The sequence below is a fragment of the Littorina saxatilis genome, linkage group LG14, assembly GCF_037325665.1.
Source record: "Littorina saxatilis isolate snail1 linkage group LG14, US_GU_Lsax_2.0, whole genome shotgun sequence".
NCBI lineage: Eukaryota > Metazoa > Mollusca > Gastropoda > Littorinimorpha > Littorinidae > Littorina > Littorina saxatilis.
In genome coordinates, this window is record NC_090258.1 from 14,494,863 (window position 1) to 14,521,747 (window position 26,885).

At 41.9% G+C, this 26,885-nt stretch overlaps 1 protein-coding gene across 1 annotated transcript in view; it reads right to left on the bottom strand.

Annotated features, from left to right (window-relative positions):
• LOC138947190 (glutamate decarboxylase-like) overlaps positions 1 to 22,465 on the bottom strand; it is a 62,794-nt gene extending 40,329 nt beyond the window's left edge. The window contains exons 1-6 of the mRNA XM_070318625.1: positions 22,386 to 22,465; positions 11,930 to 12,190; positions 8,563 to 8,666; positions 6,489 to 6,621; positions 5,469 to 5,559; positions 357 to 463 (exon numbers count right to left, since the gene is read on the bottom strand). Coding sequence (XP_070174726.1) covers positions 357 to 463; positions 5,469 to 5,559; positions 6,489 to 6,621; positions 8,563 to 8,666; positions 11,930 to 12,190; positions 22,386 to 22,410 — 721 coding nt within the window. The 5' untranslated portion in view covers positions 22,411 to 22,465. The remainder of the gene's footprint in view (positions 1 to 356; positions 464 to 5,468; positions 5,560 to 6,488; positions 6,622 to 8,562; positions 8,667 to 11,929; positions 12,191 to 22,385) is intronic.
• Between the last annotated feature and the right edge of the window lie 4,420 nt (positions 22,466 to 26,885).

Genomic DNA, 26,885 nt, shown 5'->3' on the forward strand with positions numbered 1-26,885 from the left:
TGTCAAATATCACAGAGAGATAAATAGATAAGCAGATAGACACTTGACATATATATAGATAGAGAAAAGGGATGGAGAGAGAGAGAGAGAGAGAGAGAGAGAGAGAGAGAGAGAGAGAGAGAGAGAGAGAGAGAGAGAGAGAGAGAGAGAGAGAGAGAGAGAGAGAAAGAGAAAGAGAAAGACAGAGAGAGAACGAGAGCGATACAGAGGCATAGACAGACAGGCAGACAGGCAGACAGGCAGGCTGACAGACAGACAGACAGGCTGACAGACAGACAGACAGGCTGACAGACAGACAGACAGACACACACACACACACACACACACACACACACACACACCCACACACATATTACCTGGAGCAAAGGTACCATCACCGTCCTCCCACCCCACCTTGCTCAGCATGCGTCGTAGGACCACGTCTTCCATCAGTGTAAACACCGGGGCTACCTCGTATGTAAACCTGGACAGTCAAAACCACAAGATTAAACATCTTTTCTTTTGCTCAGAAGACATCCAAGAACCATGTCTTCCATCAGTGTGTGTGTGTGTGTGTGTGTGTGTGTGTGTGTGTGTGTGTGTGTGTGTGTGTGTGTGTTCAGTGTGTGTGTGTTTGTATGTGTGTGCGTGCGTGTGTGCACTGTGTGTGTGTGTGTGTGTGTGTGTGTGTGTGCGTGCGCGCGCGAGCGTCCGTTCGTGCGTGCGTGTGTGTGAGTGTGTGTGTTCGGAATGAAGCCCGCAAACGTTCATCTGAACTTGCGGCAAGGTTGGCATTTTTAAACATCATGCCGAACTTGCGCTGTGAATTTTCTTCATTGAACTTTCTACTGTATCCATGGCGACACAAACATACGCATCAACAAACTCCCTCCCCCTCCAATTTTTTAAAAAAATAATAAAACTAAACAAATAAATAACCATCATCATTGTTGTTGGGAGGAAGTCTGATGAACAATTTAAATAAATAAAAACTTTTTCAATAATTTGTCAAATACACAGGCAGAACTGTAGGAAAGGAAAGAGAGAATGCTTACTGTCCTACAGGCTCAATATTTCGTGTTATGGGTTATATGATAATTTGAGTTTTTACGCCCTCACGGCTTTTGATGAGATACACAAGTATATGCGTGTTTAGGTGGTATCAGCCATCTGTACTTATGGCAGAAGGACCGAGGTCTTTTACGTGCATTTGTGGTGACACGGGGGTGGGATATGGCTTCCTTCTCTGGGTCTTCACATAAAGTTCACCCGTGTCCGTCCCGGCAGAACTGTCAGGATTACAGCCACTCCAGTTATGGTAAGGGGAACAACTCGTGCTACTGAAGAACGAAGTCAGCAAACGTTCGTGTCTCCCTTTCTTTCCTCTCCAGTAGGTAACCCAGCAATTTTCTCACTAATGACTTTAACGCTCGGCGGACACGAATATCACGTTAAAGGCCCACCCCGCCTCTTGAAAACATCTCAGATCTTAACTGAGATAAGACCTGGGCCCCACCACAAGGCTGATTCCTTCGCGCGGTGTGGTGGTTTGAGTGCCTCGATGACCCGAAGAGATATGCCAGGGGGAGTGTAAACTCCTGGTAGGGCCACCCAAGCTGGACAGGTCAAAGGGTAGAGGTCAGACTAATTCAGCCACCTCTCCCCGAGGCTAATGGGGTATGAGAAGGATCACTCAGACAAAAAACAAGGACGAGGGACGTTCTGCAGCCATGGACGGCAAGTCTCCTGCGACAAGGAAAGGTCGGAGAAGAAACCACTGCTGAAGACGGATGCGCTGGGCCAAAGTGCGCGTAACGACAGTGCAACGCATTTCACTCCCATGATGGAGTGATCGACAAGAAGAAGAAGAAGAAGAAGAAGAAGAAGAAGAAGAAGAAGAAGAAGAAGAAGAAGAAGAAGAAGAAGAAGAAGAAGAAGAAGAAGAAGACCTGGGCTGAGATGCACGAGGAAGTTACCACCCAAACGGGAGCCAGCCGCTGTGTTGGATTGGTTGAAATCGAGATTTGATGTGATTTCAACGAATCAGACCCCGTGGTTTGTTCTCTCCCGTTTGGGTGGCACCCACTCTCCGTTCGTGCAACCTCATCCCATATCTCCACTAAGACAACACCCTGACTACTCGCTAAAGCGATCACTTTTTGATGAATTCCTGTCTTAAAAAGCCACGAGTCGCTTTAACAAAATAAATGTATCAAAAGTTCCAACTGAGCATGGACAGCACCCAAGCTGTTCCATTTTGATATGAGTCCAACTGGAGGGCTAGGGGTGGTTTTATTCCACGAAGAAGCCTGGTCAGATCTGAGATGGTCAGGCGAACTATTTCTTCTTCTTCTTCTGCGTTCGTGGGCTGAAACTCCCACGTACACTCGTGTTTTTTGCACGAGTGGAATTTTACGTGTACGACCGTTTAGCCAAACTATTTCCCCGAGAAAGTGTGTGCCTTTAAATGGTCGAAGAACGATTGACACCGCGGCATTTAAACACCGACGTCTACACCAAAACCAAAGGGAAAGTTCGCCCAAGATGTGTGATTGCTTGCTGCGAGACAATCATAACCACCTTCCCCTGGGAAACGCCTGTCAAACACTGGTGTCCTACGACAGTCTCACAGGCCCTGAGGTCATTCCAGATCAATCTCACACTTGCAAACAATTCTCAAACGGTGACCATTCCCACATGGCCATATGTTATGATGTGAAAGTTGACGATCTGGCGTAGCTGTACCCTGACCACTGCGTGTTATGTGACCGATTAAATGGTAGGTCTGATAAAAGGAATATTTTCGTATCGACATTTATTCTCCCCCTTCTTCTTCTTCGTTCTCATCGTCAACGCCGTCTTCTTTTTACATTTAGTCAAGTTTTGACTAAATGTTTTAACATAGAGGGGGAATCGAGACGAGGGTCGTGGTGTATGTGTGTGTGTGTGTGTGTGTGTGTGTGTGTGTGTGTGTGTGTGTGTGTGTGTGTGTGTGTGTGTGTGTGTGCGTGTGTGCGTGTGTGTCTGTGCGTGTGTGTGTGTGTAGAGTGATTCAGACCAAACTATTGGACCGATCTTTATGAAATTTGACATGAGAGTTCCTGGGAATGATATCCCCGGACTTTTTTTCTTTTTTTCGATAAATACTTTTGATGACGTCATATCCGGCTTTTTGTAAAAGTTGAGACGGCACTGTCACACTTCATTTTTCAATCAAATTGATTGACATTTTTGTAAAGCAATCTTCGACGAAGGCCGGACTTCGGTATTGCATTTCAGCTTCGTGGCTTAAAAATTAATTAATGACTTTGGTCATTAAAAATCTGAAAGTTGTAATAATTTTTTTTTTTTATATCAAACGATACAAATTTTCGTTCATCTTATTCTACATCATTTCCTGATTCCAAAAATATATAAATATAATAATAATGCAAATAATAATGCAAACTTTTATAGCGCTATTCTAGAATTTAATGTCTACTCTTAGCGCTTTACAATACATACATCGACCAAGCATACTATACACGCACAGGCAAAGAAACCGACCAAACATAACCAACAAACTATACATGCACAGGCAGAGAAAACGACCAAACATACAATACACGCACAGGCAAAGATAACGACCAAACATAAGCAAACATACTATGACCAAACATAACCAACATACTATACGCGCGCAGGCAAAGAAAACAATCAGCACAATCATGTAATAATTACTGACAACTAATAATGCAGGCATACAGTGACAGTCCAATACACAGCCTAAGCACAAGAACCACAGTAGGCTTCTAAATAAAAACGTGTCAACAGTACTATTTACACACACAGAAACAGTGCTGACACAAAGCGCACAAAATATATATACACGTTATTTTAGGCACTAGGTAGGGGGTGAGGTGGGGCGGGATGGGGTGGGTGGGGAGATGCTGGAGGGAAAAAAATCACTTGCGCTGAAAGAGGTGTGTTTTGAGATTTGTCTTGAATGTAGTGAGAGAATCTGTGTGTCTGAGAGGCAGAGGTAATCTATTCCAGGTCACAGGGGCTTGATAGGCGAAGGACCTCTCGCCACATGTCTTTGTTTGCACTGTGGGGAGTCGGAAGAGTCGAGTGTCGGCGGCGGAGCGAAGCTGACGGGAGGGGGTGTAGAGATTGAAGAGTTCTGACAAGTATTCTGGGGCAGAACCAGAAACGACGGCAAAAGAAAGAGAGGAGAGTTTGTATTCGATCCTTTTAGTGATAGGCAGCCAGTGTAGAGAGTGAAGAAGGGGTGTGGCGTGTTCATACTTGGAAGATTTGAAGACCAGGCGGGCAGCGTTATTTTGGATCCTTTGAAGTCTATCTAAAAGGTACTTAGGGAGACCGGCCAGAAGAGAATTGCAATAATCTATCTTTGAGAGGACTAAAGAACACACTAACGTTTTGGTTGCATCAGTGGTGAGGTAGTGACGGACTGAACTAATCTTGCGCAGCTCTAGATATGTTATATTTGGATTAAAAACAAGCTCTGAAAATTAAAAATATAAAAATTATGATCAAAATTAAATTTCCGAAATCGATTTAAAAACAATTTCATCGTATTTCTTGTCGGTTCCTGGTTCCAAAAACATATTGATATGATATGTTTGGATTAAAAACACGCTCAGAAAGTTATAACGAAGAGAGGAACAGAAAAGCGTGCTATGCAGCACAGCGAAACCACTACCGCGCTGAACAGGCTCGTCAGTTTCACTCCGTTACGCACAAGCGGCGGACTACGGTCATTGTGAAAAAATGCAGTGCGTTCAGTTTCATTCTGTGAGTTCCACAGCTTGACTAAATGTAGTAATTTCGCCTTACGCGACTTGTTTTTTCTCCAAATGGCAGCCAACAGAATGCACGTGTTTTACGTACACCCATTCTCAGCAATGTGGTGCAAAGGCGACGTCAACACTGATGAAAAGTGAACTAGCACGGATCATACTGATAGAGTTTTAACAAGAGCTGTTCTTTCTGTTTGTTATTCTATGTAAGGTTCCTCTTAACTTTCACATCCCTTTCATAGTTTGCGGAGTTCATCTTACATTATATATCTGTTTGCCTATTGTACGGTAACATGTGTATCGGTAACTTAATTAATTGACGGTACAGAGTAGCCTGGCTACTTTGAAAACACGCAATATGTTTTCCTCCATACAGCAGGTATATGCGCATATTGCTCAGCTTCTGGAAAACTTTCGTGTAAACCATAGGTAACATATGTATCATTTAAAAGAACCGAACTACATTTTTGACAACAAAGTCGGATCTGTGAATTAGCAGCTGACATGCGTGTTAAGTGTGTATATGGTATTGAAATACACTCATTTATGGAACTTTAAAACACACACACAAGAAAAAGAAGAAAAAAACCCAACAACAACAACAACAACAGCAACACAACAACAACAACAACAACAACAACAACAACAACAACAACAACCAAGAACTGAATACAAATGTACACTCACATGTTGGTGTTGGAAACTGCGGTCAACCATTCGCCAGCCAGACCCACTATGTCCAGTCCAGTAGACAGCTGGTTGAAGAAATGACCATGGCCTGTCACAAATCGACACAAAGCATGATCTTTGAGAATGTACGCGTACAGGGCTTAAACTGCGAAAGCTAGAAACAAGTCGTTTTAACCGAAGATAATACTTCTTCTTCTTCTTCTTCTGCGTTCGTGGGCTGAAACTCCCACGTACACTCGTGTTTTTGCACGAGTGGAATTTTACGTGTATGACCGTTTTTACCCCGCCATTTAGGCAGCAATACGCCGCTTTCGGAGGAAGCATGCTGGGTATTTTCTTGTTTCTATAACCCACCGAACTCTGACATGGATTACAGGATCTTTTCCGTGCGCACTTGGTCTTGTGCTTGCGTGTACACACAAAGGGGGATAAGCCACGAGCAGGTCTGCACATAAGTTGACCTGGGAGATCGGAAAAATCTCCACACTTAACCCACCAGGCGGCCGCGGCCGGGATTCGAACCCTCGACCTTCCGATTAAGAGTCCGACGTCTTACCACCCCGCCACAGCGCCCGTCGAAGATAGTACTAATCGTCCTGAACAAATTTTCTTCTTAAACACTATAGAAAAGTCGCTTTGACTTTTTTGTTAAGAAAAAAAATCATCCTTCAGGAAGATTTTGCCGGTGAACGTTTTCAGTTGTTGGGTGAGCGGGGCAAAATATGGTCAGCTGTTTGTATACATGTGGCTAACAGGAGAAGGTATAGCATACGCCAGTCTCCTCGAAGGCTAATACCAAGCCAGAAACATTTCTCTTTTTTTTTAGAAGATCATCTACCTGTGGTTTCTCAAATACGAAATGATTGTAGAAGCAGAAGCAAACAACAAGTCTAAGAAGTATCAGTGATATCTTTAATTACTTGCGTGCGTGTGTTGGTTTCTACGTGTGTAAAACTGAGTGCGGATGTCTCCATGTCTACATTTGATCCCGTCCATGTTAATCAGAGCAGAACGTACCAGTCTTGACGCAATATTTCAAAGTCTCCTTGCAATCGCTCAGAAGCTGCTCCAAGTCTCGCGGACTCTCGTCCAGATCTAGACAATGGCCCATCATCTCGCGGAGCTGATGTGGATGGTGAAAATCAAGGAGCTAGAAAATACACAAGCGAAACTGTGAGCAAAAGAGTTTATGGACTGTGTTACATTGGTTACGACATTTTGTTTCTCTATCAGAGTTCACGTCATCGACGAAGCAGTCGTGTGTCTGGTTGTCATTATATTTATTATCGTCATCGTTGTCATCTTTGCCATCCCTACTTACCACGACGACCACAACCATCACCATCGTCCTCCTCCTCCTCATCATCATCATCATCACATCATCATCATCATCATCCTCTACCTCATCACCATCACCATCCTCATCCTCATCCTCATCCTCATCCTCATCACCATCAGCAACAGCAGCAGCAGCATCATAATCATCATCATCATTGTCTTCATTCCCTTTTTTGTCACTTCCTGCTTCTTCCTCCTCTTCTTCTTCTTCGTTCATGGGCTTAGACTCCCACGTTCACTCATGTTTTTAGCACGAGTGGATTTTTACGTGTATGACCGTTTTTACCCCGCCATTCAGGCAGCCATACGCCGCTTTCGGGGTAGGCATGTTGGATATGTTCGTGTTTCTATAACCCACCGAACTCTGACATGAATTACAGGATCTTTTCCGTGCGCACTTGGTCTTGTGCTTGCGTGTACACACGAAGGGGGTTAAGTCACTAGCAGGTCTGCACATAACTTGACCTGGGAGATCGGAAAAATCTCCACTCTTAACCAACCAGGCGGTAGCGACACGGATTCGAACTCACGACCTCCCGATTAGGAGGCCGATGTCTTACCACCACGCCACTGCTCCCGTCTCCTGCTTCTTCCAATGTTCGTTCTTTCTTTTTGTTGTTCTTCAATATATTCCCCCAGATCTTCCCGTACCTTGTTCTTCCAACCCGCCGTGTCCAATTCTTCCCTCTTTCCATTATTCTTTTTCTTCTATCTCTCTTTGATTGTCAGTGCCTTGTCTTTTTACATTTAGTCAAGTTTTGACTGAATGTTTTAACGAAGAGGGGGAATCGAGACGAGGGTCGTGGTGTATGTGTGTGTGTGTGTGTGTGTGTGTGTGTGTGTGTGTGTGTGTGTGTGTGTGTGTGTGTGTGTGTGTGTGTGTGTGTGTGTGTGTGTCTGTCTGTCTGTCTGTCTGTCTGTCAGTGCGTGTGTGTGTGTGTAGAGCGATTCAGACTGGATCGATCTTTATGAAATTTGACATGAGAGTTCCTGGGAATGATATCCCCGGATACTTTTTTCTTTTTTTCGATAAATGTCTTTGATGATGTCATATCCGGCTTTTTGTAAAAGTTGAGGCGGCACTGTCACACCCTAATTTTTCAATCAAATTGATTGAAATTTTGGCCAAGCAATCTTCGACGAAGGCCGGACTTCGGTATTGCATTTCAGCTTGGTGGCTTAAAAATTAATCAATGACTTTGGTCATTAGAAATCTGAAAATTGTAAATATTTTTTTTTTAAACGATCCAAATTTACGTTCATCTTATTCTTCATCATTTCCTGATTCCAAAAACATATAAATATGTTATATTCGGATTAAAAACAAGCTCTTAAAATTAAAAATATAAAAATTATGATCAAAATTAAATTTAAAAACACTTTTATCTTATTCCGTGTCGGTTCCTGATTCCAAAAACATATAGATATGCTATGTTTGGATTAAAAACACGCTCAGAAAGTTAAAACGAAGAGAGGTACAGTAAAGCGTGCTATGAAGCACAGCGCAACCGCTACGGCGCCAAACAGGCTCGTCACTTTTACTGCCTTTTGCACTAGCGGCCGGCGGACTACGTTCAGTTTCATTCTGTGAGTTCCACAGCTTGACTAAATGTAGTAATTTCGCCTTACGCGACTTGTTTTTCCATTCCTTACCTACTTACTTTCGTCCTTCCCCCATTCGCTATATATTATTATTTCGAATTCGTTCTACCGTTCTTTCTTTCTTTCTTTCTATTTTCCGATCTGTCCGTACCTTGTTCTTGCTGTTCCGTGAAGTGACGTAGTACTGCATCAAGATCTGGGACACCTCCGTCAGAAACCTGCACGCCCTCAGTTCCCCACCGGCAGAATAGAAAGCTGCACAGGACCAATATTAGAGAGAACACTGTTATTTTTCAATAAAGGAACGGCGAAAGTCGTGTCGTATAAGCAGTAAGGCTACAAACGGTACAATCGCACACTCACCCAAGAATTGGCTTCTTTTGTCATTTGTCAGTAAAGAAAGGAAGACACGTGTGTCCAACGAAGTAAAAAAAAATAGAAAACTGTAGTTACCGTGTTGCCATTTGTCCGTAAAGCAACCGAGACAATCGTGTTAATAAAAGTAAAAGGAATAACGGGAACCTACGTGCCTTGAGCTCCCCACATCAAGAGTAAAATAAATTGTTACCAATGTCAAGAGAACTGTCAATATGATAATGGAGGAAAATCACGGAAAGAAGAAAACAAACCAGTACGGAGAACAATCATAACTACCTTCTTATCTTGATCACATAAATTCACATAGGCTGAGCGAATCCAGACTACAAGGCTCCGAAGGCTATGGAGACACAAACATCAAAGACCAACAAAACGGTTTTTGAATTACCACAGGAGTTATTTCTTGATCAGATAACTGCATAGCGTCTAGCAACGTCACACACGAAGATCGAATGTAACATTCCTCTCATGTAACCCATCACGGTTAAGTGTCGTTTTTTTCTTAATCGGTCGGCAGCCTTTGATACCAATGGCAATGATCTCGCACTGCTGTTTAGCAGACTAAACGTGCATTATGGTATCTCTGGCCCCGCACTGGTCTGGGTTGAGTCGTACTTCCCTGGAAGGTCAAAGACAGGCACAGTTTATAACCACGGCTCATCATCCGCTGACGTAGCATTTGGTGTCCCACAAGGCTCAGTTTTAGGCCCTGTTCTTTTCATTTTGTACACACAACTTCTTACTTTCTTTGTTAACTCTTTTGCTATTTCCAGTCAGTCATTTGTGGATTAATACCCAGCTTCGGGACTCCTTTTCCCCAGACCAAGTACTTACTGCAACCCAAAATATGGAAAACTGTATCTTTAAAGGCTGACATAGTCCTATTTAATTAGTTTAATTACTTCCAGGGCTTTTCCCATCGTTGCGGGGATGTATAAATTAAGCTTCCTGCAAAGTTTTGGGTTTGAAGTCCTTACCAATTACAAGAAATAATTAATTCTTTATTGCATTGTTTAGCAACAGTTCTCCAGGACTTGGGCTATGTTTAGACCGTTGACGTCACTTCGTGACATTTCGTAAACCAAAGATGGCGTTTGAGACTGTTCTGTTTACATTCGACACTATCAACACCACTTTGCAATACTGAAATAATTTTTTCTGTGTTCGAAAGCTACAGCCAATCGTTATTATATCCCCTTAGGTACAGTTTTATAACATTATTGGCACATGTAAACAATATGAATTAACTCATGAACGCTACGAGTATGGCAGCCTTTAAGGTTAAGACATGGATGACAGACAAGAAGCTAAAGCTTAATAATATATAAAATAAAATAAAAGACTCTTTACTCATAAAACATAACCGTACTTTTTCTACTCCGCCCCTCCCTACTGCATTAAGAGTTGGTGACTGTGACGTTCCTTTTTACAGTTAGTCAAGTTTTGACTAAATGTTTTAACGTAGAGGGGGAATCGAGACGAGGGTCGTGGTGTGTGTGTGTGTGTGTGTGTGTGTGTGTGTGTGTGTGTGTGTGTGTGTGTGTGTGTGTGTGTGTGTGTGTGTGTGTGTGTAGAGCGATTCAGAGAAAACTACTGGACCGATCTTCATGAAACTTGACATGAGAGATCCCGAGTATGGCTTCCCCAGACGTTTTTTTTATATTTTTTTATAAATGTCTTAGATGACGTAATGTCCGGCTTTTCGTGAAAGTTGAGGCGGCACTGTCAAGTAATCTTCGACGAAGCCCGGAATTTGGTATTGCATTTCAGCTTGGAGGCTTAAAAATTAATTAATGAGTTTGGTAATTAAAAATCTGAAAATTGTAATTACATATTTTTTTTATAAAACGATCCAAAAATAATGTCATCTTATTCTTCATCATTTTCTGATTCCAAAAACATATAAATATGTTATATTCAGATTAAAAACAAGCTCAAAATATTTATAAAAAAAATTATGATCAAAATTATTTGTTTGAACTCGATTTAAAAACAATTTCATCTTATTCTTTGTCGGTTACTGATTCCAAAACATATAGATATGTTACGTTTGGATTAAAAAACAAGCTCAGAAAGTTAAAAAGAATAGAGATACAGAAAAGCGTGTTATCCTGCTCAGCGCAACCACTACCGCGCTGTACTGGCTTGTAAATTTCACTGCCTTTTCCACGAGCGGGGGACTGACGATGCTATACGGTTTTGGTAAAAAAAAAAGCAGTGCGTTCAGTTTCATGCTGCGAGTTCGACAGCTTGACTAAATGTAGTAATTTCGCCTTACGCGACTTGCTCCACTTCTGCACGAAATGTTGGATTCATTGTATGTGATGACATGTCTCTCGACAAACATGTGACAAATGACAACACGTCTGCAATCCTGGATATTCGACGCATCAGTTCCATTCGAAATTGCCTGAGAGTCGATACGGCTAAAACTCTTATGTGGGCCTTTGTTTTGTCCAAGCTCGACTACTGCAATGCTCTGCTGTCTGAATGCCCGGTTTATATCATTAACACACTTCAGAAAGTACAAAATACAGCAGCAAGACTAGTTCTAAATGCACGCAAAAGAAATCACGCCAAACCACTACCCCGCTCTCTCCACTGGTTACCCGTTGAAGTCGCTTTGCACTCTCTGACATTGTTTTTTTTTCTTCTGTCAAACATCACCAGTTTATCTTTCCAATCTTTTGACTGTGTACACTCCTTGCAGACAGCTTCGCTTATCTGCTGATTCCCGACTTGTTCGTATCCCCCATGTTAGAACTAACACTTTTGGTCAAAGGTCCATCTCCTATGCTGCCCCTACACAATGGAACTACCTCCCCCATAACATTCGCCACATGGACTCAACTTAAAAACCGCTTTAAAAAACCCACCTGTTCAAACTCTATTTGGAATAAGAGACAACGCTCTCCCTGTCCTGTTCAAAGAGGTGGCTGCACATTATGTGTGTGTGTGTGTGTGTGCGTGTGTGTGTGTGTCTGTGTTTGTGTGTGTGTGTGTGTGCGTGCGTGCGTGTGTGTGTGTGTGTGTGTGTGTGTGTGTGTGTGTGTGTGTGTGTGTGTCACAGATAGGTCAGTGGACAGATCATTCCAAAACTAAAATGTCTTCACTTGTCTAATCACAACTGGGGTACTTACCAGAAGCCTTGACCCCTTCAAACTCAGACCAGTCAGGACTTTTGCAAAGCGGGGCCATTCTGTTGTCCTTGACAAGGGTGTTCTTCGAGCTACTGCTAGCGTTGTTGCCACTGCTGTCGCCCTCTTTGCCTTTATCCTCTTTGCCCTTGTTGCCGTTGCCGTTGTCATTGCTGTTGCCTGTTGCCATGCCGCGTTTCAGCTTGTTGAAGATGCCGCAGTCACACGCCATGTCTGAGGCTGGTGACTGGGCCGAGGCAGGACCTGAACATGGAGTTGGAAGCAAAACCATCAAGAACACTAACAACTCACCATAGTCAGGCACAACAAAGACATAATCATAACCTTGTCAACATGTCGGCTCGCTGTCTCAGACGTGGCCATGTTTTACATAGGATAAGACTATCCCTTCACTTAAAAATAAAAAAACAAGAAAGGTAGGTTGCTGGAACGTGTGTAATTGACAAAACAATACATTCACAGATATTTCGACCCAACGGTCTTTTAAGTGAACAGACAAACAAATATTCACACAAAACTTATCTTGATAGTTCTATCAGTTTACGTCCTCTCGTCAGGAATCCGAGCGAATGAATTTTTACTTTGATGAAACCTATGCAAGATAGGCAGGACCTATCTTTTAACTTTTTTTGTTATCAGCACGAAACAAAAAATGAATTCTTCCACTAGCGCGACATTCCGTTAGCGCGACATCCCATTTTGTCAACATCCCATTATAGCGACATTCCGGAAGAGCGACATTCCACTAGCGCGACATTCCGTGTGCGCGGCATTCCATTTTGGCGACCTCCCATTATAGCGACATTCCAGAAGAGCGACATTCCATTAGCGCGTCATCCCATTAAAGCGAAATTCCACAAGAGCGACATTCCACTAGCGCGTCATCCCATTAAAGCGAAATTCCACAAGAGCGACATTCCACTAGCGCGTCATTCCACTAGCATCACATTCCGTTAGCGCGACATCGAACGACATTCCAAAAGAGCGACATTCAACTAGCCAATCGTCATTTTTTTTTTATTATTGAATCATTCCACTAGCGTGACATTCCGTTTGCGCGAAATCCTACTTTATCCGTGTGTGCCGTGTTTTCGTGCGTGTATGTGTGTAATAGTGGAATTACGGGAGCTAAAGGGGTACCACTTATTGCAACAAAAATGAAATCAACACAGATTGGTAAATAAATTGTCCTTTAGTACCCAGTTCAAAATCTAAGCCCTGAGGTAATGGAATAAGTGAGTTATCGGATCAGAAAAGTCATGCAATCACACGGAACAAGCAGATTTGACTGGTTTGGCCTGCCGTCGCAAAGCCGGAAGTTTATGCGCGCCATGCACTCAAAGTCTAGTCGAACGTGCTTCGCGTGGCCACATGCAAAAAGGTGAGTAATCGATAATCTTTACGTTTTATTCGTCCTTTAACATTTTTACCACCTCATTTTCTCGGCTGCATGTGTAGAATGCTAGCGCTAGTTCTTTATTTATGCCATACGAATGCATTGGAAAGAAAAAAGCCTGATATGCAGACGACCTAGCTTCGCTAAAAGTTCGTCTGCTTCCAGACAGCACAACATGAGTCTAAAACTTGTTTTACCGTTTCAAACGTGCAGATAATCTTTGCAGTTGATATGCTCAGCATCACAAATACAATTATGAAGTTAGATTAGAAAAAAATGTATATTATACTCAAAGACTGTGCGAATTGTTGATTGTGCTTCCAGTATGTATGGTAGGCGAATGCTGTCAAAAATAACCTTCCTGTTGCACTGTTCGGTGATGTTTTATTTATGTTTTTTTATGTTATTGTCGCCATTGCTGACACTTTAGGCACTTCTCTGATGGAATGCTATCACGATAGCCTTTTTTTGATGCGTAAATCATGAATGTTATCATTTTTTTCTAGTCACCTGCTTTCTTAGCAAAATCCTTGCTCTACACCAGTGACCACTGCGAATGAGACAAGAATGAGGTAGGTTTGACATATCAGAAATTTCTATTAAAGGCTAAAAAAAAAAAGTTTTTCATAAAAAAGGCTTAATAAAACAAATCCCGTATATATTTATATTTTCAATAAATCATGTTTCAGTGGAACCCCCTTTCTTAAGACCAACAAAATAATCTGAGAAAACCAGGTCTTAAAATGGAGGGTCTTAATAAGGGTGTTTCACTGTATTCAGGATATTATATAATAAAATATGCTGTACTACTTAAAGACAAAATTTGACTATTGTAAACAAAAATATGTTTCGTTAATTAGCGTCTGGACAATTATACACACAGTGTCAATCCAACTGCTTTATTTAAGTTTATGTTATAAATGATTTTTTCTCCAGATCATGGAGCAGTTGTGTATCCTGTGTGGAGGCAGCCTTTATTCAGGGGAGCAGATCGTCATTCCGCAACAGAAGGGAAGAGACACCATACACAGAGTCAGTACCGAGCGTGGTGATTCAATTGTTGTTGCAGAGGGGCAGGCTGTGCATGTACGTTGTCGCAGTTCATATACGAACAAGCACAACATAGCAGCCTACCTTCGGGGACAAAAAGATGAAGATACTGCTGCAAATTTGAACCAAGGACTGCGGTCAAAGAATCAGCCCTTTGATTTCAGGAAATGTTGTTTATTTTCTGGCATGCATGCAGAACTTGTTTCAAAACGAGGTCCAACAGTACTTCCTGTTCGCACTTTAGATTTATTTTCAGAAGACTGTCTATAGAATCTGTGCTGAAAGAGCAGACGAATGGGCTGACAAGGTAAAAGGCAAGATAGAATTCGTCTCGGACCTTCCAGCAGCTGATGCGTTGTACCACCAATCATGCAGCACCAATTTTAGAACAAAAAGGAAACTTCCAAAGTACTTTGCATCAGACACTGACAACAAAACACCAAAACAAGGAAGACCAGTCGATGAAAAAAGAGCAGAAGCGTTCAGAAAAGTTGTCAATTATCTGCAAAAAAACGATACAGAAGTCACCATCATCGACCTCATCAGAAAAATGAAAGAGTTTGCAGGTGGTGACTGTTATAGTCACTCAAAGATGAAAGAAGAATTAAAGAAACATTTTGGTGATGAAATTATCATCACAGAAATGGATGGGAAAGCAAACGTGGTAACATTTCAGAGGACTACATGGTCTATTCTTCATTCCTTTTATTCGACACCTGAGACGACCGACGAAGAAACTCAAAAAGACAACATCATCAGAGCTGCTGCTGAACTTATCAACAGTGACATTAAGAAGATAAACACTAGCAGAAAAGAATACCCAAGTCCAGACAGCACTTTCTCAATTACAGCAAACCTTGATTTTGTGCCAAAATCCTTGCAAACTTTCCTCGGAGAGATCTTCAGTGGAAAGTACACTGATGTGAAGGTTGCTTCAATGGGCCAAGCAATTATGCAAGCAGCTCGCCCAAGAATTTTAATTGCTCCACTGCAGATTGGTCTTGGAGTTCAGATGCACCACTGTTTTGGTTCCAAGTTCCTGATTGACACGCTGTACTCCCTTGGATTCAGCTCCTCTTACAGAGAAGTAAAGACGTACGAAATGAGTGCTGCTGCCACCCAGGAGGTAATCGTGCCAGCCACAGATGAACATTTCATGCAGTACATAGCAGACAATGTCGATCATAACACGGGAACAATTGATGGCCTGAATACCTTCCATGGAATGGGCATGATTGCTTCCATAACCCCGTTCATCAAAAATAGGTCGTCCATCGCTCGGAAGACCCTACCAAAGAAGTTGAAGTCCTATGGAAGTCAGCATTGCTGCTCAGTCCTCAGAGACCGTTCTGGTCAGGAGTAATGCAGGCCGTCCACAATGGTGACTTTCCAGGTCAGTCATCTATTGTCTTCTTGCCGATGATTGATCTCAAACCCAGTGACAAAACGTGTATCTATTCAACGCTGTTGTTTCTTTCTGCTGAAGCTAGGCGATACAACAAAACCCCTGTAGTCACCTTTTGATCAGCCCCTGTGGTGGAAGGCCCTCAGCATCATATCAGCAGAAGCAGCTTTCAGTGAGCTACGTTCTGTAGTTCTTCGGCTTGGTCCCTTCCACATGGAGATGAGTTTTCTTGCTTGTATAGGACATCTCATGGCGGAAACTGGCCTGTACGATGCACTATGCACTGTGTATGCCCCAAATGCTGCCAAAGCACATCGGACCTACCAGCAGCACCAGGAGCACCAGCAGCTGTTCTGAAAGTGATTCGGTGTGCATGCAAGACTGACTGTGACACAAGAAGATGCAGCTGTCGTAAACACGGACTCGTTTATTCCCCTGGGTGTGGAGAGTGTCGTGGTGCCAGTTGCTCCAATTCCCCGTCCGGCTTTACTGAATAAGGCGAGGCATATTGAGAAGCAAAGGTGAGAGAATATAAAAGAGTGTGCGTGTGTTTATGCGTTTATGCGAAAAAGCACTCGGATTCTATTTTCAACGCGTTTTGTGTCAACTACTGCCGTCATAGATATAAAATAGCTGCATTTCTGAGTCCTCTGAACTGAGATCTTTCTAACGAGATGCAACATGATAGGCTTATCTTGGAGAACGAAACAGTGTCTTCTTCCACTATTAATGTATGACGTCACTAATATGCACATTTCTCGATTGTGCCGATAGTTTGAAACTTAAATTTTGCACTGGGCACTAACCAGACTGTTTTGAGAACATTCCCGCAAAAAAAAAATTTGTTGCAAAAACTGGTGGGTTGAAGCATGATTTTTGGCACGGTAACCGCACTATAAATGAGTACGTCGTGCAAGAAGAACGTTCATCGCGAAATGCAAACCCAGGGGTAAAAATCTCGTACGAGGTTTTTACTCGTAGTAATATTAGAGACATCCAGATTTGCCTTCGTCAAAAGTTCGTGAGTTCCGATCTTCGCGAGTTTGTTGAAGTGATGACGTCACATCCCGTCACGGTCACCACTTTCCAATTTCGGTCCAGATCTACGCGAAGTTCTTCGTGCGCGTTCGTCTGTTTTTCGAAACAGTGATGACGAGTAGTGTTATATATGACGAGTCTTTTTTTTCGGAATATTCCAGACATCTGAATATGCTGGGTACACAAGCAACACTGACTTTTTTTTACTGAAAAGCGAACCACACGCGGCACTGACGGCACTGGCAGGATATGTCGCCCGTCGACTCAAGTTTAGAGTTTTGTGTGGGTATCCGTGTTCATGCACTAGGCCTCCAAAATGAACAGTTTACAGATGCACAGTCCACAGAAGCGTCGTAAAGATATTAAACTTTAACACTGCGCACATAAAACATATTTTTAACATTATGAAAAGGACTAAAAGTGCTCACGAAGATTGCTGATTGAGTTTCGTCAAACACGCCTTTTTCACCACGCAGATCCCGGTCTTCGGCAAACAGTGGTGGGCGCGAAAAACCAAGCGCATGCGCATTGAGGCACAAAGTTAAAAATAGAGAGGAAATCCCCACCACCGACGAATGTTCATCTGACGAAGGTTGAATCTGGATGTCCCTATTAATATTTTGTGGAGTAAAAACTTCGTAGTGGGAGTAATTGTGTCGTTCCTTGTGGAGTTCTTTGCTTGTACGGCAGGTTTACTCGGAGTAAACATTTTGTAACGAAATTTTTACTCAGGAGTAATTTTGTTCGTGGAGTACTTTTTACATTTAGTCAAGTTTTGACTAAATGTTTTAACATCGAGGGGGAATCGAAACGAGGGTCGTGGTGTATGTGTGTGTGTGCGTGTGTGCGTGTGTGCGTGCGTGTGTGCGTGCGTGTAGAGCGATTCAGACCAAACTACTGGACCGATCTTTATGAAATTTTACATGAGAGTTCCTGGGTATGATATCCCCGAACGTTTTTTTCCTTTTTTTGATAAATGTCTTTGATGACGTCATATCCGGCTTTTCGTGAAAGTTGAGGCGGCACTGTCACGCTCTCATTTTTCAACCAAATTGGTTGAAATTTTGGTCAAGTAGTCTTCGACAAAGCCCGGACTTCGGTATTGCATTTCAGCTTGGTGGCTTAAAAATTAATTAATGACTTTGGTCATTAAAAATCTGAAAATTGTAAAAAAAAATATTTTTTTCTAAAACGATCCAAATTTACGTTCATCTTATTCTCCATCATTTGCTGATTCCAAAAACATATAAATATGTTATATTTGGATTAAAAACAAGCTCTGAAAATTAAATATCTAAAAATTATTATCAAAATTAAATTTTTGAAATCAATTTAAAAACACTTTCATCTTATTTCTTGTTGGTTCCTGATTCCAAAAACATATAGATATGATATGTTTGGATTAAAAACACGCTCAGAAAGTTAAAACAAAGAGAGGTACAGAAAAGCGTGCTATCTTTCTCAGCGCAAGTACTACCCCGCTCTTCCTGTCAATTTCACTGCCTTTGCCGTGGGCGGTGGACTGACGATGCTACGAGTATACGGTCTTGCTGCGTTGCATTGCGTTCAGTTTCATTCTGTGAGTTCGACAGCTACTTGACTAAATGTTGTATTTTCGCCTTACGCGACTTGTTTCGTATTACACCGGCAGCCCATAACCTGTTAAAAGAATCACTGATGCATGGTGTACTTTAAGTCCTGGTGTGATATAAATTATGATGCAATTGTTGTTAAAACCTGTCATACATGCTAAATTGAAGTATTCCAGTTTTGAGTATATCAACATATCAAACATAAAAATAAATACATTAAAAAAAAGGATTCAAACTGGGTTGTTGTTGTGTTTTTTCTCTCGCAAAAACATATAACAACATTATTTGGGGTGGAGACATTTTCAAATGTGGGCCTGACCAAGCGAAATGTGATTATTGTCGAAAGATCAGTGAATTCAGCAGTAAGTCAGTCAATGGAACGCTGAATGCGGGGTGAGCGAATGAAACAGTCAGTCAGTCAGACAATAATAATACTAATAATAATAATAATAATTGTCAGTAAGTACTGGTGTCACATGACTGTTGTGAACCAGTTGATTGGCTAATGGCGATGCGCTAAAACTGTTAATTTGAGTGCGCTAACTTTTCCACAGAGCGTATTCTTACGCCCTTTGCCAAAGCGAGACTGTACTCTCATCCTCAGAATTAATTAATTACATGTAGCTTATATTCTCCACTTTACCAAAAAATAACCATAAATTTCCTGCGGCTCAAAGCTGAAGTGCTTTTTTTTCTGACAGATCGCAGGCGCCTGTGCCACAGTGAAGCTCACTGATCTAAAAATAGAAGCGGCTGTGTCTCTTTCACAATGGTCTCTTCTCGTTTTGACTTGCAAAGATTCTTCTCATATGCCGTGTTATTGGCAAGTCGCTTATTTAAGCACATTACCAAATGATGAGTTAGTATAACATTCCCAGCGGCAAACAGAAAACACAAGTGTTATTCAGATAACGTACCAGCATTGGAAGTCGACTCTGTCATACGCAGTAGACTACACTGAAATACGACTGCATCAGTTCAGTAAATGAAGGGTTTCCGAATTATTATTTCAAGGCAACAACAATCGGAATCAAAAACATGTAGGGTTAAGAACGTTCTTACCATGTATAAAACTTATTACCAGCCTGCCTCATGCGTGCAGACGATCAATTTTTGTTTTTGAAAAGAGACTGCAGTGCAGAGGTTCGATTGCCCTAGCCGCCTAGCAGACGACATAAACCCCGCTCAGCAAATTAACATGTTGGGCAAATGTGAACAAACAAACGATGTTTATATAATACGTGTAGGGTTCACAGCATTCTTACCGTTCATATATAGTACCAGACTCCCCGATGAGTGTAGATACAACACGAGAAACATACCACATTTACTTTGAAAATGTGCTAACCGTGGCCTTGGAGTCAATTCAAGGGACATCACTCTGCACAGTCAATCTGTCGAAGCTCGATGAAGGTTTCGAATCGCAAATAACTAAGAGCACAGTCCTTTCTCTGAGTTTAAATGGGTTCTCTATGAAAGATCATCACTTTTTAGCATAACGCTACACTGGATTTTACCAACAGATATTAAAACAAGAGTTTGCGTGTGACGAAAACACGACACACTTGAGACAGCCCACACAAAAGTAGATCTGACACAAACCTGACCACACAGTTACGCCTATCCAAATGCGCGTAGCAAAATGTGCGTTTTGAATCTTCTTTTTTCTCTGGCGGTACTCACAATATCGTTATTGAAACAATCCCAGTGCATCTCGAAAATAATTATTGAACTCAGCGCTATGCGCTTCGTTCAATAATGAATTTTCTCGATTTGCTCTATAAATCCCTTAGTGCACTGGGATGTCTCAATAACTTAAATAATACTAATAATGAGAGCTTATATAGCGCGAACCACAGTGAACTGCACATGTGCTCTCCGCACTTTACATATTGACTAAGAATAAAAACCATACTATTTTAACATCAAATACATATATGCCTACATTCTAACAAAAATAACGTAACAATCCACCTATCAACCCCAACAGCTTATCTCAAACGGTCCTATTCCATCCCGCCCCTGAAGCTTCCACCCTCTAACCCCTCTGCGCGTCTTTGTTCATGGTATTATAATCATAACACTTTCTACCCAACCTATGTTGACCAAGGTTTTCTTAGCCGAGACCAGCTGTGCTGCAGCAGGTCACTCAGAATTGTAGTAACTGTGTGGTAACTGTGTATCAACACGCTGGAATGCAGGCGTTAGATGGACGTTACAGTAAGCGACTGAAGCTAACAGTCTGAGCGGATATATCCAGATCTGGTCAGATAGAGCCATATGAGTGGGTACGGATATATCCGTACCTGGAAGACAATGAGTTGGAAGGCATATCTGGTCTTGTCCTCTGCACACCTCTATGGCGATACAGGATAATACATTGTGTGGCAGGTTAGTGTCAGCGACACAGTTAGACAGATTCTCGTTCGCACGTTATTATTATTGGCCAATAAACGTGTGTGTCATTTGCATTACAGTGGGGAACAAAAGTACGAAAATGGTATGTGAAACGTCAACAAAAACATTATTATGTGCATAGTTGCTTTTTTGTAATGCAGGTAAATAGGCCTACTTTGCGTCATTTGCATCACAATGACATCACATTACGGCAAACGTCAACGAAAACGTTTTGATGTGCGTAGTGTTTTGATTGGTCAATATATTTTATTTGCGCCTTTCATAATTATGTCCGTAGCTAGTTTCTGTCTTTTTTTCACACCGGCAATGATAAATGCACCATAACTATATTCATTAATGAAATGACTGTAAAGGTGAGAGGCTCATATTAGCCGTAGCGAGTACGGGTAATGCAAAAACAATTTATTGTCCAAATAAACGCAAGTTCTCTGTGTCAGAATAACTTACTCGCAACAATTCATGGCTAAGAGTATACAACTTTTCTTGACATCTGTAATGATTGGTTTCCTTTTAAATTCTACGAGTACTAAGAAACAGTATATTGCTTTTTCTTCTTTTTTTTTTCTTTTTTTTTACAAACGTGGCTACCTCTTAAAGCGTTATGCTCTTGCATAGGTAGACTGCATGGGAACCAGAGTCTATCGATCCAGCCAATGAATTGTAAAACATCTTTAGTCAATAGGCATCAGAGTATCTTGCTCTGCACAATATCTGCACACAGACTGTTAATACAGCGTGACGAATCGACCGTAATGCCATTCTTTCTAGAAAGGGTTGGTTTCTAGTGTGCTGTCAAACCGTTGAAAGGAAGAGATTTTATCTGATATTTTCAATCTCAGCAATCTAACGTCACGCTCATAAGATAATTGCCTATGTCATTTTTGTTTGGAGTTTTGAGATTCTTCTTCTTCTTCTTCTGCGTTCGTGGGCTGAAACTCCCTCGTACACTCGTGTTTTTGCACGAGTGGAATTTTACGTGTATGACCGTTTTTACCCCGCCATTTAGGCAGCCATACGCCGCTTTCGGAGGAAGCATGCTGGGTATTTTCGTGTTTCTATAACCCACCGAACTCTGACATGGATTACAGGATCTTTTCCGTGCGCACTTGGTCTTGTGCTTGCGTGTACACACGAAGGGGGTTAAGTCACTAGCAGGTCTGCACATAAGTTGACCTGGGAGATAACGCAAAACACTATTTTGGTTTCTGAACAATCTGCCTATCTCATTTTAGTTACAAGTTGCAAACTGCCTATCTCGAGCGGTCGACAGCGGTATACGCGTGAGAAAAAGAGCTGACAGCAACATTTTCAATCAGCACAACTGCATAACAACCCCGAACAAGCTTTTGCATACCTTCCCATTCTCCAAACAAGTCTTTATGTATCAAAACGGACAAGTGCCTAACTCAGAAACGAGAACGGCTCACGTAACCGTGACAGTGGTTTCCGATGATCGTTTTACTTCCCTACACATTTTTTTGTAAAAGCACTGAAATGGAACAACCAAAATAATGATGAAAAAATACAAAACGTGCCTACCCCTCAAAGTGTTGTCTTCTTGCATTGGTACAGACTGGCTGACAGAGTCTCAACAGTCAGTGAGAGAGAGTTCCAGACAACTTTGGTCAATAGAAGGCAGCGGCAGGATCCCACGCTTCACGTCTTATAGCGCAATGCGGCAACCAATCGAACGCCTGGAAACTCACGAGCATGAATAAACATCAGGGTTGCGTACTCCGGTCAGAGAAAAGTGTGGAGACAATTATATCTGCGGGGGCGGTGAAGGAGAATTAAGTTATTTTGTGTTTGAGTTAGGGTAAGGGTGGGGGCAGGAAGGTAGGGTATGAGTAGTGGGATGGGGGATGGTTGGGTTTCCGTGAGCGAGCTGAAGCGACGAGGTACTTGTGGTCTGAAGGAGGTTGGGGACTGGGGAGTGGAGGATGGGGGTGGAGGAATGTTGTGTGTGTGTGTGTGTGTGTGTGTGGGGGGGGTGTCTGAGAGCAGAAGTTAAACGGAAAGAACTCACACCAACTAGAACGTTTGTCTGCAATCAGGCATCACGGAAATATAAACCATAAAGTTACGTTACACAGATAAATGACTATTATGTTTTAATGAAATGAGGTTGTTACAGGTGAGGTCCATGAAGAAATGAACATACCCCCACACACACACACACATACACACACACACACACACACACACACACATACGTGTCTGAGGGGGGGGGGTATTTGGACATTTGCCGCAAAGAAATATGTGTTATATCTGGACTTGTTTATTTCTAAAGCTACAGACACGGAGTGCGAGTGTAAAGATGTGTTAGACTTTGAGAATACTTTTTGAGATTTAAAAAAAACCCCACTTATTACTGAAAGTTACACACCCAAAAATAGAGATTCTGAAACACGTGTTATATCTGGACATCTGCCACCTAAAAGTGAGTGATAGCCGGACATATGACCGGAAAGCTGTAAATACTATCAACTTTATCAAAATGGCGTTACATATGCGTGGTAGTACAAAAAAGCTACCAGTAATCCCAAATTATTTTTTTTGACAGGGACAAACCTCTCGGCGTATTTTTTTGAGACAAATGTCTCCGCAGCTGATAGTTGGTAGCCTTTATTGGATGTGGTTATTCAAATGCAATCCGTCAGAGACAGAAAGCTTAGAAAGGAATTACGTTGTATTGTTTTCCTGCTTTGCCTGGCTCAGGTCGGGAAATTCAGGACCGAAATGACCCAAGGTGCAACTCATTCCTTTTGATGAGTTTCAAGTTTCTTATAAAAGTTTTCGCAGCTGTTGGTAGACTTTATTGGATGTCGTTAATCATATGTATCCGTCAGAGACAGAGAGCTTAAAAAGGAATTACGTAATTGGTAGACTTTATTGGATGTCGTTATTCAAATGCAATCCGTCAGAGACAGAAAGCTTAGAAAGGAATTACGTTGTATTGTTTTCCTGCTTTGCCTGGCTCAGGTCGGGAAATTCAGGACCGAAATGACCCAAGGTGCAACTCATTCCTTTTGATGAGTTTCAAGTTTCTTAAAAGTTTTCGCAGCTGTTGGTAGACTTTATTGGATGTCGTCATTCAAATGTATCCGTCAGAGACAGAGAGCTTAGAAAGGAATTACGTGATTGGTAGACTTTATTGGATGTCGTTATTCAAATTACAAACCGCCACAGACAGAAAGCTTAGAATGTTTTTGTTTTTGTGGTTTTTGGCTCACGTAAGTGTAGCCTATGCGTTGGTAAACTTTGTCTGTCTGTGCGTGCGTGCGTGCGTGCGTGCGTGCGTATGTATGCATGTATGTATGTCTGTGGTAGAAACTTTAACATTTGAAGACGTCATATTACATTGACGTCACATTATGACGTCCGAGGGTTAGACGTCACGCGATGGAATTACTGAAAGTCTCGGTGATTGTTATTTTGAGCGGGCCGAGACTAGTTGGCAGTCGTGTCCATGTAAGTAGGCTACATGCAGACAGAAAGAGATCTAGATCTAGTGTCTCGCTTTCTTGCACAGTTTCACTTATATGCTCTTTCTGTGTGTGCGTGTGTTTGTGTGTGTGTTTGTGTGTGTGTGTGTGTGTGTGTGTGTGTGTGTGTGTGTGTGTGTGTGTGTGTGTGTGTGTGTGTGTGTGTGTGTGTGTGTGTGTGTGTGTGTGTGTGTGTGTGTGTGTGTGTGTGTGTGTGTGTGTGTGTGTGTGTGTGTGTGTGTGTGTGTGTGTGTGTGTGTGTGTGTGTGTGTGTGTGTGTGTGTGTGTGTGTGTGTGTGTGTGTGTGTGTGTGTGTGTGTGTGTGTGTGTGTGTGTGTGTGTGTGTGTGTGTGTGTGTGTGTGTGTGTGTGTGTGTGTGTGTGTGTGTGTGTGTGTGTGTGTGTGTGTGTGTGTGTGTGTGTGTGTGTGTGTGTGTGTGTGTGTGTGTGTGTGTGTGTGTGTGTGTGTGTGTGTGTGTGTGTGTGTGTGTGTGTGTGTGTGTGTGTGTGTGTGTGTGTGTGTGTGTGTGTGTGTGTGTGTGTGTGTGTGTGTGTGTGTGTGTGTGTGTGTGTGTGTGTGTGTGTGTGTGTGTGTGTGTGTGTGTGTGTGTGTGTGTGTGTGTGTGTGTGTGTGTGTGTGTGTGTGTGTGTGTGTGTGTGTGTGTGTGTGTGTGTGTGTGTGTATGTGTGTGTGTGTGTGTGTATGTGTGCGTGTGTGTGTGTGTGTGTGTGTGTGTGTGTGTGTGTGTGTGTGTGTGACGGAGTGATTGAGTTTGTGTTACTGTTTGTCTGTTTCTTACGTGAGCCTTGAAGGCTTCGCCTCTTGTTTTGCGCATGAAAAGACTTCAGGCCAGATTTTCTTTACAAAACCGGGGAGGTAGGGTAGGGGAAGGTTTTTTTTTATTTTGAGCATGAAAAGACTAGGTGTCTAAAGCAGAGTTCCACTATACTTTTTGGTTTGAAACGTTCACAAATGCTTTGGGTATTACCAAATGTAGGCAACTAGATGCTACAATGAATATATATATATATATATATATATCCCATGACCTCCCTTCTTTGTCTCTGTTACTTCAGTATGGGTATATATGTTGTATTTTTATAGCCCAATAAATACATCATGGACTCCAAAAAATATATGATAGTGCAGATTCCGATTTGGGCAAAGGACTACTTTCCTCCCGACCTTTGACCTCGCGCCGAACAATGTGACACATTTGTATGAAGTTCTAAAATCGTATTGCACGGCTCAGAAAACCATATCAGTTGCACGCAAAAATGAATCTCAGAACTGATCTGATGTATGAGATGCAATAAGCAAAAGTTTCTTTCATTATGAAAGCAATGCAGGTCGAAAAAAACGAACATTCAACTTACAAGATAACCAGATGCTAGCGAACCAAAACAAAAACACGAGTACCCTCCCCTTGCATCGTTAGCAGACGACTTTTGAGAATCTGTCGGTAGTGTGTTTTGGTGTGCGCCTTCAGCTATCAAACATCGGCTGTTTCACGTGTTTTGCGAGCAAGTCTACTCTTTTGCCTGGCTCTGCAGTAAGTCCACATATTTTTCCGTAATCCAGTCATATTCCTTCAAAATGCAATCAATCGGCGGTGACAGACGTGTCGGTCGCGTTTTCCTCACACCATACCAGTTTAAGTTCATCCATGCAAACACACTCGCAAAACAGTTTATCACGTAGATACATTTCAAATAGGGAGCAAATGGTTAAATCTAAACCTACATATTTGTTCCCTAAAATTTGATTCTCTGTCAATAAGCCTAATTACACACGTTCGAGAAAAACAACGTGGAATCGATTCTGAATCGAGTAAGCCAAATTGGTCCCAAACCCGTTTCGCCCGTTCTGCCGACCTGAAACGCAAAACAAAAGAATTGTGCGCTTCAACTAAATTAATTTCTATTCGACTTCATTACTTTCTTGCAACTTATGAACCTTTACTTAAAGCTTTTAAATGGTCTGAAAGTAGTGTTACCGCGTACTTATCGATGCACTCATTCGTTTTATTTTTTCAGCGACGGTCACTTAGTTTAAGGTTGCAAAAGGGCTAAGTCTCGCTGGCAACAGTTTTACCCTGCACAGATCGCAACAGTGCCGCTAGTAGTCTACACTTTGTGTTTGATGGTAGAATGGGATATACAGATTACAACACTCGTGGTTTTTTATATGGCTTGTATTTCAGTCAAGACCCAGCGGGAATATCAATCGAGAGCCACTCGCCAGAGGCTCGTGTCTCCCGATGATATTCATCCGCTGGGTCTTGACTGAAATACAAGCCATATAAAAAAACCACTCGTGTTGTAACCTATACATATATATATATATATATATATATATATATATATATATATATATATATATATATATATATATATAAAACATCAGAAATAGTGAAAGAAACAATTGAAAGTCAGCAGAGACTTTCTTCCGAGATTTGTTAAAATCTCTTAGCAGAGAAAGAGAGAGAAATAAGTATCCCTTCACAGACAGCCTATTGGGAGCATCAGACCCTCCTCAAGGGGGACCGAGATTT